The sequence below is a fragment of the Medicago sativa genome, chromosome 6 (assembly GCF_051527215.1).
Source record: "Medicago sativa cultivar Bolivia chromosome 6, Bolivia_mono, whole genome shotgun sequence".
Taxonomy (NCBI): domain Eukaryota; kingdom Viridiplantae; phylum Streptophyta; class Magnoliopsida; order Fabales; family Fabaceae; genus Medicago; species Medicago sativa.
Window position 1 is genome coordinate 79,104,124 of NC_140754.1, and position 15,161 is coordinate 79,119,284.

Consider the following 15,161-nt stretch of genomic DNA (forward strand, 5'->3'; position numbering starts at 1 on the left):
TGATTTTACTTTAAAAGAGGTACCAAAACTAAAAAATGAAATTTTTTAAAGGACTAAATGTTGAAGGAAAATTTTAGAAGGACTACAACAAAAAGTTGGTATATTTATAGGGACAAAAAACATATTTTACCCAAAAAATAATATATCCTTGCTTGCAAAATAAAAAAAAGAATATATGAGTTTGAGCTAAATTTTTCATCTATTTTTTTTTGGTAATATTTTATTCTTTATTTAAACTATTCTAGTATCAGTTTTTATAATATTATTTAAAATATCAATGACAAATTTAGTTATATTTTCATTGAATATGAATAGTTCACAACAATAGAAATAACTAGAACGCCGACCCGTGCATCGCACGGGTCTCACGGGGTTAGGGGTTAAGCTTTAGTAAGTAAGATGTTTCGGAAAATAGAAGAGATAAATATGAAATAGTTGTTTCGGAAAATAGAAGATATAAATATGAAATAGTTGTTTCGGAAAATAAAAGAGATAAATATGAAATATGATCAATGGCTAAAATTGACTGGCGTCTAAATGTGCAAGATCCAATGACTTAGAAAAGTGGAGGGAAAATGGGGGGAAAATATTAGGGTTAGGGTTAGCTTTAGTTGTTTCGGAAAAAAGAAGAGATAAATATCAAATAGTTGTTTCGGAAAAATAGGGCTATAGATAAATATGAAATAGTTGTAGGGCCAATTTTTTTCGGAAGAAGAGATAAATATGAAATAGTTGTTTCGAAAAATAGAAGAGATAAATATGAAATAGTTGTTTCGGAAAATAAAAAAGATAAATATGAAATATGATCAATGACTAAAATTGAATGACGCCTAAATGTGCAAGATTCAATGGCTTAGAAAAGTGGAGGGAAAAATGGGGGGAAAATATTAGGGTTAGAGTTAGCTTTAGGGGATAAGCTTTAGTAAGTAAGATATTGTGCATTATCAAAGATATATTAGCCAAAAAAGACTCATTAAAATGGATTTATTTCAACTAATCAATTGATAAATTACATAATTAAAAAATTGGCGTTACATTAGATGAATTAAAAACTGGAAACGCAAAAAAGTGTGTAAAATGGCGGTTCTTCACTGAACACGAGTCACTAAACATCTTCCTCATCTTCGTTGCTTAACAGTCTCAACAGAGTGAAGGGTAAAAATGGAAACTTAAATTTGGAAGCAAAGTAAACACTGTTACCAAGTAGAACAACAGCGATCTCAGATTCATCGTATGCTAACTCCTCTCTCTCTCTCAGCTCCTTTTTCCATTTCTTTTTACTTCATTATTATTATTATTATTAGCGTAGTAGAAATTTTAGGGTAATGGAAACCGAGTTCATTTTACTTTTCAATTTACCATTTAAATTAATGTACTATTAATCAAACTAGTAAATTACTCGCATTGTGTTTGATCTGCTAAAAAATGAAGGACATGACAACTCTCTACAATGTTTGATTTGTGAAACTGTTTCTTTTTTGATATACTAAAAGGTACATACTAGACTTATGGTTTCTTTTTTAGAATAAATATAAGCAAAAGTTAACAATTTTTCTCATATTTAATGATAGTAGCTCAAAACTACCCTTCGTTTGAAGGGTACTCTAGGCGATAAACTAAATTTTTATTGGGATTGCATAACTTACATGTGATCAACTAAATTTCTGAATATGCGTAATTTGATCATTTTTGGAGCAATAATGATAATTGTGATCTTTGTGTCATTTGTTTGTACAGGCCTTGTTAAGTCCCACTAAACTTGTAGAGCAGGCCATGACAATGTTAGAGGACGACTTGGGATTCTGTACAGAAAATTCAACTCAAGATGTGGGAAATCATGTTTTTGATTCTCAAGAGGATGAAGAATTACCTAGAAAACGGAGACCCGGTTTAGGCCTCAATCGTGCACGCCCACGTTTCTCGCTTAAGCCGACCAAAAAGTAAAGCTTATTCAATGTTTATGATGGTTTTTTACTAATATGAGTGCTGATTTTTTTTATTTTTTTAGTTGTATACATGTTTCTCACATGTTCAATCTTTGACAGGCCCTCTGTTGAGGATTTGCTACCGATTCTTGACTTGAAAAAACTGACAGATCCCGAGGAATTCTTCATGGCCCATGAACGGTTGGAAAGTAAGGAATAGTTTGTTTCTTTTCTTGATTGTGCCAAATATACGTTTACTTTTTTTTTTTTTGTCTTGTTGTTAACTTCTGCATTTTGATTTGATAGATGCAAAAAGAGAAATAGAAAAGCAGTTGGGTATTGTGTCATCTCAGCCAAGTCAGGATTCAACTAAACCACGGGAACGTCGACCGGGAATTCCTGGGTTTAATCGGAGGTAACGGCCATGAATACTTCTTCAACAAACAACCTGCATTGTGTTTATGTTGTTTGTCATTCTCTATTGGTTGCTTCATTTGTTCTTGATGTTATATTGGTCAGGCCAGTTAGATACAGACATAGGGTTTCAACAGAAGCTTTGGACAATAATGATGATGTCCTATCCTCCCAAGAGGCATTTGAATCCGACAGTCTTGATCCTGTTGGTGATAACACTGACAAAGGCAAAGTTTCTCTTGCATCATTGGATAATGAAGTAACTGGTGAGTGAATTCTACTCTGTAAAATCTGGCCGGGCTTGGTTATCCCTGTGCTTTGGATTCTTCTACTGTTGTTCTTTTCTCTTTTGATATCAGTACCTTTTCTTGTCACCTATTTTTCGTACTTCAAAACGATCGTGATTGTGACAGATTCACCAGCTATTGAAGAGAATAAGATGAATGACATTTTGAAAGGATTGCTTGATTGTGATTCTGAAGAACTAGAGGGTGAAGGAGCAATGAATCTTTTGCAGGAGAGGTTACAGGTCAAATCGATTGTTTTCGAGAAATTATCTGTTCCAGACTTCCTAGATACCCAACCAATTGATCTGAAATCTTTGGGAGGGACTTTGTCGAAGCCAAGCAAAAGAAAGGCTTTTTCTGACGTAGATAATTGGTTGAAAGGAATGAATATTCAGACACCTCTTAGACGGAGTGTAGGATGCGCTGAGAAGCAATTAGCTTCACCCACACCACCAAAAAGTCCATTTGCTTCATTGTCATCATTGCAAAAGCACATTTCACGGTCAAAGCTATCTACGGATCCATTTTCAGCTCATGAAATTGATCATGTACCTACAAGAAACTATTCACCAATTCACATGGTAAACCAGGAAATTGATATTGTTGGTTCTAGTAAGCCATCAGATGAGCTGACTCCACCTATAATCGAAGATGTTATTGCTGCTGGTGAGGCAAATACAATTCTGGAGACTTCTGAAAATTCCAAGGAACACAATTCAAGGAATCCATCAGATAAAGTTAATGCACCCATAATTGAAGATATTGTGGACAATCCTGACAAAAATTGCGCCATTACTCCTCAAAAGTCCATGGTTGATAATTCAGCCGAACCTGGGTTCAATGCTAATGTTGACTCGAATGAACCTGGTGTTGACACGGATGTGGATATTGGTCGCAGTGGTATGGGAAAAAGGGTGGATGACACAGTAGGAAGGCAAAATGTTGAGCCAAATGAACCTTATCATTTTGATGACAATGTATGTTACCTCTAAGTATTTTAATTTAATAATCTTAAGTTGTTGTTGAAGGTTTAGCTTTGAAATCTGAATGAATGTTTATTATGATAGATACTGGAAGAAAACATGCAGGAATTTACAACTTCTATACCAACAGATGATGCGAATCTCAATTCGGAGCTTCCACTAAGTAAGTTTATATTCACAACATTTTATAAGAAGAGACCTTACTCTAAGTTTATTTATCAAAAAGCTCAATGCTATTTTATGACTATGTAGCTGGCCATTCATAGTGGGAAAATACTCGATTATTGTTATTGTTTTGATGGTGAACTTATATAACAATGCAATAAACTCTGCACATAGGTTTTCCTTTGATATGAATCAGAGAAGAATTTGGTTTTAAATTGGTGTTTATGTACCTTTGATGGCACTAACTCACTTGTGTTATGCATTAGCTGATCAATCAAATCCAGTTGCCTATCAAGCCAATTCTATGGACAAAAGGTCTACAAGATCAGATGATGGTCCAGAACAGTGTTTACAGGTTTCTAGCTTTGCTGGTTTTCTTTTATTTTCCTCAATCTTTAAACTGTTGGCATATTTTACAATTCAACCGTTTATCAAATAATAGCATATTAACATATGATTATATAAGTAACATTTATCAACACAATTTATTGCATTGAAGAACTTTATCATTTCCCTATAAATTATGTGAGGTTTTCCCTTTACACAATCAATACCATCATCATCACAACCTTCAAAATAAATGATTACTGCTATACAGTGGTCATATACATGTTTCCAAGGGTATACCCCTAGGATATAAAGTTATTAATATTATATAATACTATACTATCAGTTTTTTGTTTTGCTGGAATGGGTAATTATATAATCAAGTTGATCAAGTGTAATTTATTAGATCATTTGTTTGAAGGCCAGGAGATTTGATTTGCAATCCAGCACATTAAGTTCCCTCCATGCTATCCTTTTTTTTTTTTTTTGGGTTGATTCATGCTATCCTATTTAAAGGCAAACAGAAGTCATCTTATAAATTTCAAGGTTGAAAATAGATGTTGTAGAGTTGAACTATAATCTATCTATATATTATTTTTTAAGAAGTCTTCACTCTAATGAGTAATGACATGTGACAGAATTTCACACCTTTGGTTGCCGCTGTTTTTTTCCTACCAGATCATGCTAGATCACAAATGTAATAGGGTTTAATTGGTTTATGAATTAAGATTTTACAAAAATATATACATAAGCCTGAGAATGTTATTCTAGATGACTGTCTGATTGACGACAATATTATTTTTTACGGCCAGTTGCTTTTAGAATTGAATCACTGTCCTCTGGTACAGGAAAAGGCAGTTGGTTCTGCGGCACCTGTTAATGGGCAAAAAAGAGTTAAATCATGTACGCGAAAAGGGTCCAAGGGTAAGAGACTTCTGAGGAAGAGCCTTGCAGGTTTGTACTTCCCAGTTATCTCATATTCTCGTTCATTAATTTTGAAGATTTTTCGTTGTCGTTAAGTTATATATTCTTATTCCATCTTCCTAGATGCCGGTACATCATGGGAGTCTGGAGTCAGGAGAAGCACCAGGTTCAGGACAAAGCCTTTGGAATATTGGAAAGGGGAAAGAATGGTGTATGGTCGTGTACACGAGAGTGAGTACAATCGTAGTTCTTCGTTATATTTAGAGAATTGGATTTGGCCTAATCTTACTGTGTGTAGAATGTAGATAACATATCTTTTGTTTGTGCAGGTTTGAGTACTGTCATTGGTGTGAAGTGCATGTCTCCTGGAAGTGATGGGAAACCAACCATGAAGGCTAAATCATTTGTGTCAGATAAATACAAAGACCTTTTTGAGATAGCTTCTGAATATTGAAACCTTTCTATAACTTTATCTTTAGTCTACTAATGGAGTTGACATGTGAAAAGTGTTTAATTATTTGAAGTGATAAATATATACTACTAAGTACTTACATCCAGGAGTCAGCAATGATTATGTTTAATCAATCATCAATGAAATTAGCTAACATGGCTGAATTTTTAGTACTAATTGATGCAATTAACTGAATTATGATTATGTGGTTGTATAAGTATTATCTCCAAGTTTGTAGAAGGTAAAAAAAGTTCAACTGTAAAGGCTCTAACCAGCCAAAATGTTCACACTTTAATTAAGCATACATGTTGACTTTGACTGGTCTTAGCTTGACACGTATGGTTGGACTTTTTTTGACCAAAAGCATGTGGTTGGACTTTTTGGCACACATGTTTGTGATTTGAATTCTTTTTTCTTGTTAATCTACCTAAATTTCGGGGAAAAGGGTGCAAATAATCTAAAGTTTAGGCGTGAGGTAAATATAATCTGATCAAGAATTATTTAATCTACGAATCAAATTAACTACTCCAATTCTTTTTAATATTTTCTTATAATAAAGACGGATGAAGGGGATAAATTTCATCATAAATTAAACAAGGTAGATGATTCTCATTGCAATCTTAGATAACAATACAATATGTCTCCCTATTTTTATATAAAGAAAAGTTACACATTTATTAATGCATTGCATCTACATCATGTGGAAGATGGAAGTGGAACACCACACATGTATTAATGCCTCATATCTACATCATGAGAGAAGATGGAACACCATAACAAAACAGAATTCAGCTAGCAGCAAACATTGACCATTGACTTTGAAAAAAAGACATTGTGTTTCCACACAACTAACCTCTAACAAATTACAGTATTTCCCTATTCATTTTCCATTCTAAAACCACTACCTCAAATTGCAACTGGATTCATTAATTTCTAACCCCACTATCCTATGTACATGTACTAGAATTGTCACTAACATAGAATTTGGCATGCATTGTCAAACTCTTTTAGTGCATATTAAAGGTTCTATAAAAATATATCTATAATACAAAAATATGTAGGAAAAGTGCTACCTAAAAATCATTAGAATCATGACTAAAGTACATTTCTAAGAACTAAGATTGTCACATATCATCATCATCAACATCCAACCTAGTGTCACTTTTTGAATCCTTAAGAAGAGGATCAGCATCATAGTAGTGGCCAACTTTTTTCTCAACATAAGGTAATGGCTCTGCAAAGCTAAGCAATGTCTGCAACACTTCTTTCATGGAAGGCCTACTAGAAGGCAATGTTGATGTACACATGACACCAAGTTTGAAAACTGTACACATTTCATCCATGTAACTTGCTTCCATCACATCTTTGTCAAGTAACTCTTCTACATTGGTTCCTAGCAAAATGTGACGCCACGCCCACTCTGAAAGAGACGAGTATTGGTCTCCATAGTTAGCTTCTTTACCAGTTGTTAGTTCCAATAGCACAACTCCGAAGCTAAACACATCAATCTTTTCTGTAACTCTTGTTGTTTGAACATATTCTGCAATTCAAATATCAAACAACCATAAGTATAAACTCATATGGAGACCAATAGGGCCTAAGGTTGGCAAGTAAATGAGGCCTAAGGTTGCACTTTTGTAATGAAATTTGAAAGCACAAAATGAATATGTTAGTAAAGAAACAAAAAGTTTGGCAAGTAATTCATTCACCTGGAGCAATGTAGCCAAATGAACCAATCACAGCTGACATTGTGTTAAGTTCTTCTGGCTTGAATAAAATCCTAGCCAGACCAAAATCAGCAACTTTTGCATTGAAATGAGCATCCAAAAGTATGTTGCTTGTTTTAACATCTCTATGTACAATAGGTGGTGAACAATCATGATGCATGTAGCTCAAACCTTGAGCAGTACCAATAGCTATTTTCAATCTCTTTGGCCAATCAAGAACCACCTGATTTTGTACTAAGCCTGACAAAGTCGATGATGAGGACTTACTCTTCATGTGCAGCCACTTATCTAGACTTTGTTTTTCAAGATACTCATAGACAAGAAGCATAGAATCATCATTAGAGATACAACACAACAGTTTAACTATGTTGTTATGACGAATATTGCTTAGTATTTTAACTTCTGCACGAAACGAACTCTCAAGTTTATCGTCTAACTTCTTGTTACTCCTTATCTTTTTCACAGCAACATAGCCTAAACCATCGACAACAACTCGGTATACCGTGCCATATCCGCCACTTCCAATGATATTTTGTTCTGTCATTGATGAGACAATGCTTGTTTCATTGAAACTAAGCCTCTGAAAGGAAATAAGCTTCCATGAATTATCAAAACCTTGCTTTCCTTTCTTGAAAACTTTGATAATCAAGAAAGCAGCACAAAAAGCCAAAAAGATTGCTACGATCACAAGGCCTATAATCAAACCAATAGACCATGATGATCCTTTGTTTTCCCTTTGAATACCAGAGTTGCATAAAGTGATGTTCAGTATTGGTGTATCGGCACAAAGACCAGAATTAGCCAAAAAGCTTGTATCAAACCCTGAATTTTGAAATTCACTTGGAATCCTTCCTATCAAATGATTAGAGGATAGATTGAGATTGGTGAGGAGTGGAAGTTGAGACGGAATTTCGCCAGAAAATTCATTTTCTGACAAATCAAGTTGACTTAGGACAGGTAATTTTCCAATTGCATTTGGAATTTGTCCAGAAAGTTGGTTTTGGCTCAAATTAAGAGTTACTAAGGACTTCCACGATATTATATCCGATGGAATTTGACCAGTGAACTGGTTCTGATCAAGCAAAAGAGTTGTTAATTTTGGAAGTGATGTTAACTCTTGTGGAATACTTCCATTTAAGAAATTCTTCCTTGCATCAAAAACTACCACATTAGTCCATGAAGATACACCAGATGGAATTCTACCAGAAAACCGATTGTTACCTATCTCGAACCGCGAAATGCTTAAAGACAATCTTTCTGGAATCACACCATTGAACTTATTATTGCTTATCATGAAATTTGACAAATTGACAAATGTCCAAAGACCTCTAGGAATAGTACCAGTAAATTCATTACTATAAATTTTCAAGTCTAACAACCTACTACAATTTCCTAGTGATTTTGGCAATTCACCACTAAGACTATTTTCATAAGCTGTTAAGTTGAGTAACTCACCATAATAGCATAAATTCTCAGGTAACTTTCCAATAAGACTATTGTTGGCAACATGAAAAGTTTTGAGCTTTGAAAAGCGACCGAATTCAGCAGGAATAGTACCTGATAAATTGTTCGAGAAAACACGAAAATCGACAAGAGACGGAAGATGGCCTATACTTTCTGGTATCACACCTGATAAATTATTGAGAGATAAACTCAACTTTGTTAACTTTTGAAGCTTTCCAAAATCTTCAGGTATTTTCCCTTCAAAATTGTTCCTGGCAAGATCAAATTTAGTCAAGTTCAATGCTTCAACCAAACCAGGTATTTCACCAGAAAGCTTATTATTGAAAAGAAAAAGTTCACTCAGATTCTTCAGCATGAACAAACCACTAGGAATTTCACCAGTTAAACCATTTCCTGATATGTCCAACTTCTCCAAAGAAACCATATCTCCAATTTTTTCAGGTATTTCACCAATCAAATTAGAGCCATAAACATAAAGAACCTTCAATTTGTTCAACTTGGTCAAACTCAAAGGCAATTTCCAAGAAGGAAACATAGTATTAGAGGACAAATCCAAATACTCAAGATTCAACAATTCACCAACCTCATCAGAAACAGTACCATTCAATAAACAATATTGAATTCTAAGCTCTCTCAACTCCTTCAACTTTCCAATCCCATCAGGAACACCACCATGAAAATTTGTTGAACCAAGATTAAGATATTGCAAACTAGTACTCAAATTTCCAATATCATTAGGAATGATACCATCAAAATTGTTCAAAGAAAGATCCAAGTAAACAAGCTTTGAACAATTATAGAAAAGTGTTGGAAAATCACCAGGGATGAAGTTGGAACTGAAGTTAACATGTGTAAGGCTTTTGAGTTCATCACAAATAAAGGGTGGTATTGTTTGTGTGATATTCATTTGTGAGAGTGTTATTCCAGTGACAGAATCATTTGTGTTTGTGCAAGTGATTTCATTCCAAGAACAGTGATTGGAATTTGATGATGTTGTCCAATGGTTAAGGAAAGAAGTGTTGTTAAGGTATTGTTTAATGTTTAACAAGACTTTGTGTTCTTGATCATATATATGAGACTGAGAATTTGTTTGGTTTAATAATAAGAGGAACAAAGTCAGAACAAAGTGAAATGATAGTGAATTTGTCATCTATGTGTCTTTGTTTTTCTGGTTTTCAATGTGTGCATGTGAATGAGTTCATGTTTGTAAAGTTCAAAGACAAGAGAGGAAGATGATAAGAAGGTTGGAAATTGTTGCTTGCTTTGAAACTTCGGGACATTATATAAACTGTAATATATAGTTTTTTTTAGCGGAAACCACTAAATTGGTCTTTGTCTTCGTAGGTCATTATCAAATTAGTCTTTGTTAAAAGTTTTTTAATTTGGTCTTTCAACATGTGACAAAAACATAAAGACAATGACCTAATTGTGAAACTTTTGGCAAAGATATGAACTAATTTGAAATATTAATAGAGTCAGAGACTAATTGAGAATGAGTTACAAAGATAGAGACCAATTTGATGGTTTACTCATTTTTTTTTTTTTAAGAAAGGTTTTGTCAATGTTAACGAGTGCCTCAGAACACTCTTTAAAATTTTAAAATAAGAAATTATTTTTTATAATGTTAAATATATCGATTTTTAATGTATTGATTACATCAATTTTCATAAAAATTTACTGTTTAAAAGTGTCCTAGTGACATTCGTTAGAATTTCATCTTAAGAATATATAATGCAGTTATTTAAGTATGATTTTCTTGTTGAAATATATAATTTTTCTTTTGATCTACATAAAACATTTTTTTTATTGTTTTAAGTGCTTGCAATTGTAAATACATCCCTTTCTTTTATTTTTGGTTACAAAATACATCACCTTTCACTTGTGATCTTTGGTGTTTTGTTTTAATTTTTGTAAAAAAATTATATTAAAATTAGTTTTCGTAATTACTTTGGAATTGCTCATTTTGAAAGACTATAATCAAATATTTCACACGTTATTGGAACTAATATTAATATAATTATATTTTGCAGGTGCTAAAATAAATTAATAAGTTCCAAAAATAAAAAAGTAATATATTATTAAGGTATAAAACAACAAAATATTTTTACCAAAACTACAATAAAAAAATACCCTCTTCACCCTTTATTTATAGGAACTTCTAACAAGAATCGCGAGTAATAAAAAAAATTGTTGTATTAATAAATTAGTCAAAAATATGTGTTAATTTTATATATTTACTCTTATAATTATTAATATCATAAGAGAGATAATGTATTTACATTCTTTATTGTTAAATTGGCGTCAAGACGGGAATTAATGCGTCGGTTTTTCCGCTTTTATTGACAAGACACGATTAAACGTTAAAAAATAACTTAATGAAGGGTAAAATTGAAGGAAAAAATGTCGCTCCAAAACATAATTTTTTTTTATTTTTATAAAAGGTCAAAATAAAGTTTTATTTATAGTGTTCAATATTGTTACTATTGTTGTGGATTGTTTCGTTATGGTTGTGAATCATTCCTATTTTAATCTAATTTTTTTAATTGATAATTGAAATGCTGTGATAAAATGATCAAATAATTTAAAGAAAAGGTAAAAGTGGATGAAAAACTCAAGCCCAAAAGAGTGTTGCCTCTATATATTGTTATTGATTAAATATAGTAATTTTTGTTAAGAAATTATCGGTGTATGTCAAATTTTGTAAGATGTCTTTTGTTAAAAAAAAAGTTAAAAAATGTCTTATACTCCCGTATTTTATTATAAGTTGTATTTAAGGTTTTTCTGGTTCATGTGTAGAGCGTCTAATTTATTTGCTGAACTTTCAAAAATTTTGCAAGGTCTTCAACTAGTTTGAGATCTTGGTTATTGATCTATTACTTTAGAATCTGATATGATTCTCAAGGGGTTTTGGATTTGATTGTTGATGACCATCAGAATGAATTTCATCTTCATGCCACTATTCTTTCACTTAGTAGAAAGTTCTACTATTCCTTAGTTAGTTTCCTTTCCCACATCTTGAGGGGAGACAAATGAATGTGCCGATTGGCTGACTAAATATGAGATTGACAACATTGATAGTTTGAAGATATGGACCTCTCATCCGCAACTAGATTCTATCTTGTTCGTCGACTCCCCTAAAGTTTTCAGGCACTGCTTAGTTTTATTTTTCCTCCTGATAAAAAAAATTAAACAATATTTTTATAGCAGTTATTAGCATTATTGTTAAACCAATATATATGTTCATATTGGAAAGTTGAAAGGTAAAGTATAGCAAAATGATGATTATTTTTAGTCTTGAGTGTGCCGCATAGTTTCCTTCCTAGTATAATTGCTTACAAAGAAAAAAGTTTCCTAGTATAATAATCGGAAGAGAAGAGATAGTCAAGAATAAAACCAACATTGTATATCTTGGTGGGGTAGTTAGATAAGATTCTTATCTAACTATGGTTGTTATCATAAGAACCGTGAATTGTGATACGATAAAAGCCAATTAAATGAAAATTTTGGTCAACTTTGACTGACAGTTTCGTAGACTGACATCCAAATGAAATGAGTGCCCTTCACGATTGAGAAATTGTTTTGGTCATGGCCGTATGCAATCAGGTGTTTCAGATTTTAAGACAACTTTTTTATTTTTATTTGTGTTTAAGCATTAAAAAAGAAAACAGTTTATAACTTTCATGTAGAAAAAATTGTTTTTTAAAACTTGAATGTGTTGAATATATTATTTCTAACATAAAATTTTTACTTTGGATATTTTTACTAATTCTAGTTAGGGCTCTTGTTAGCATTTTTTATGTGAGCTTTTGAGGTTGAAATAAGAATTGTTGGTCAGACGATCTCGAACTTACTGATTGCATGACAACATCATTTTCCGATTGCACATAAACCCAATCCAGTATGAATGACAGGAGGAGTTGAAAAATGTATGTGGTTAAATAAATGCATCTAGCAACTTGGAAAATGACATATTTAAAGATAATATATTTCTTCACATGTGTTTATAATTAATGACGGAGAAAGTATATGTGTGCTTGTATATATACTTCATTAGGAGTGAAATATAAACAAACAAAAATAGTTGAAATGTTGATGTATACGGTTTAAAATTTTGTCTATATATCAACTTTTCAACTACTCTATTTATTTATATTCAATTCGGAATAGAGTGTGTATATCTATTCATATTGGAAAGGTTAAAGATAAACTATGTTCAGTGAAATGATTAGTTAGTCTTTAGTGCACTCCATAGTTTCCTTGTATAAATCATTTGGAAAGGTTAAAAATAAATAAACTAAGGTTGTATCTCTTGGTGGGTTAGGGAGATAATAAGAACCGTGGATTGTGATTCACAAAAAGCCAAACAAATGAAAATTTTGGTCAACTTTGACTAATACTAGTTTCGTAGACTAAATCCAAATGAGTGTGCCCTTCATTATTGAGAAATTGTTCCGTTATTCAATTCAATCTGTGTGGTCAGTGACGGAAATAGGAATTTTATAGAGTAGTTTAGACAAAGTTTTAACTGTAGATTCACATATAATATAATATATAAATGGAAAATTCTAGTCATAAATCAAAATAAAATAGGTTTGTCATTTTGTTAATAAAAGTACAATTTGAAATTAGAGATATGAAATATAATCTGCCAATAGTTTGCTAAATAAAATTAGGAGGTAAATGCCCTTTCTGAGACCTTTTTGCGGGGAATGTTTGAATAATACCAATATCATCAAGTGACTTGAATATCTTCCGCTCGGTGTAACATATCATCAAGTCATTGAACCACACATCATTGATCTTGTTGGTAATAATTCTTTCTCATGGGCTTATAAGATTATTTTACAAGCTTATTGTCAGGGCTTGACAACTGGTGGGCTTCAAACTTTTGTTGATGTTGGTAATAGCTTTAGTGCACCGGTTATTCGAAGATCCACAGATTAGAAGTTAAAATCTGATTTATTATGCTTTGGTGTAGAAATGATTGTATGCTTTTTTAGGAATGAATTGATTGTAGAAGTGATTGTAAATTGTAACTTGATAGTATGTCATTTTGTCTAATAAGCTATTATGAATTGTGATTCAAATTTTGTTACCATAAATTAAATGAACAATGGAGATTTTGATTTATGGGAGTTGTATTTCTTTAGGTATTGAGTATTGGTTTGGATGAATGGCATAATAGTTTATAGTTAGAGAGAATTATTCTAGTTAAATCGCTTCAAGAATTTATTCTAAAATTTGATTATAGTAATTAATTTCAAATTATTGATTATAATATTTTAATTATATTGATTAAACTAATTTTAGTGGTAATTTTATGAATTATTCATTTTTATAGTTCAGTGGCAGCTCATGGGTTTCAAGTTTCAACCATTATATGCCGAAGAATGATCGTGCAAGTTTGGATAAACACTTGATTGTTAATATCATTATGACTTTAAACACCATGTCATGCAAGTTTGGATAAACACTTAAATTGTGGTTGTGGTTTTGCTATGGTCATTGCAATTGCTGCAATGCACACACATAGTAGCCAGTGAAATAATTACTATCATTTTTCACATACTTGGCCCCACCATGTCATTATGTCATTTACTCACTATAGGAGAGTCTAAGTTTACTTTAAAAATACTGATTGGAAGATGGTTGTAATAATACTCCCTCCGTCCCGTTTTATCTGAGTTAGTTTGGTTTTTCACATAGATTAAGAAAAATATATAAATAAAGGGGAAAGTGAAATATATTGTATTGGGAATGATGAAAGTAGTATTAATTAAAGTTATATTGTATTGGAAATGATGAAAGTTGTATTGAAAATTGAAATGACTCAGTTATTTTGGGACATTTTTTTTAAAAAATTGGGTCAGATATTCCGGGACGGAGGGAGTACATGATAGGGAGACCGTTAAGGTGATTGGGGTTCTGAAATTTTCATAATAGGTGAGAAGATTTGGTTTCTCGATGCGATTACGCGACCGTACACGTGATTGAAGATTATGCCGCATTCGCAGGGCGACGCCATTATGAAGGCTACAACAACAATAATAGTATACTCACAATCGCAAATGCAGATCACAATTTAAAATGGTGGCCATTATTGCATGGTACATCTGGTTCAGTAGGAATCAACAAGTTTATTTGGAGAGAAAATTCGATGAGTATTGGTAAATCCTTATCGGTCGTTTGCAATACACTCGTTATCAAGACTCTTAGAATAATACTTTTAGTATATAAAGGAAAAAAAATAATAAAAAGGATGAGAAGTAGATGGATGCTATGTTATGTTTATTTTTTTTTTTTTGACAAAAATAAAGGATATTCATTCATTCATATTGATAGAATACATCAAAGCCAATAACATGATCAATATCGCTAAAAACGTAAAGGGTGAATCTGCGAACAAACTCACAGCACCCAATTTAATAGCATTCAACGGCAAAATGCCTACAAATAATATGATAAAATCTAAATCACCAGAATACTCATGCTTC

At 32.2% G+C, this 15,161-nt stretch overlaps 2 protein-coding genes across 2 annotated transcripts; one reads left to right on the forward strand and one right to left on the reverse strand.

Moving 5' to 3' along the window:
• The first annotated feature begins 1,055 nt into the window (after positions 1–1,055).
• LOC146917126 (centromere protein C-like) lies at positions 1,056–5,653 on the forward strand. Its single transcript, XM_085718918.1, has 11 exons — positions 1,056–1,231; positions 1,738–1,940; positions 2,046–2,134; positions 2,232–2,340; positions 2,445–2,605; positions 2,753–3,603; positions 3,694–3,772; positions 4,041–4,129; positions 4,950–5,055; positions 5,149–5,256; positions 5,355–5,653. The coding sequence occupies exons 2-11, from the start codon at positions 1,774–1,776 to the stop codon at positions 5,477–5,479; spliced, it is 1,884 nt and encodes a 627-aa protein (XP_085575044.1). The 5' UTR covers positions 1,056–1,231; positions 1,738–1,773; the 3' UTR covers positions 5,480–5,653.
• A 610-nt stretch (positions 5,654–6,263) lies between these two features.
• Positions 6,264–9,927, reverse strand: LOC146917127 (uncharacterized). The gene is made up of 2 exons (XM_085718917.1): positions 7,186–9,927; positions 6,264–7,016 (listed from the first exon to the last, which is right to left on the reverse strand). Exons 1-2 carry the CDS (start codon positions 9,815–9,817, stop codon positions 6,601–6,603), a joined length of 3,048 nt encoding a protein of 1,015 aa, XP_085575043.1. The 5' UTR covers positions 9,818–9,927; the 3' UTR covers positions 6,264–6,600.
• Between the last annotated feature and the right edge of the window lie 5,234 nt (positions 9,928–15,161).

Excerpts from the sequence above, each read along its gene's own strand:
- LOC146917126 (XM_085718918.1), top strand. The coding sequence starts at position 1,774 with ATGACAATGTTAGAGGACGACTTGGGATTCTGTACAGAAAATTCAACT. Across the intron at positions 1,941-2,045 it reads TCGCTTAAGCCGACCAAAAA|GCCCTCTGTTGAGGATTTGC; the intron begins GTAAAGCTTATT and ends AATCTTTGACAG. Across the intron at positions 5,257-5,354 it reads GTATGGTCGTGTACACGAGA|GTTTGAGTACTGTCATTGGT; the intron begins GTGAGTACAATC and ends TTGTTTGTGCAG.
- LOC146917127 (XM_085718917.1), bottom strand. The coding sequence starts at position 9,817 with ATGACAAATTCACTATCATTTCACTTTGTTCTGACTTTGTTCCTCTTA. Across the intron at positions 7,017-7,185 it reads ATTTGGCTACATTGCTCCAG|AATATGTTCAAACAACAAGA; the intron begins GTGAATGAATTA and ends TTTGAATTGCAG.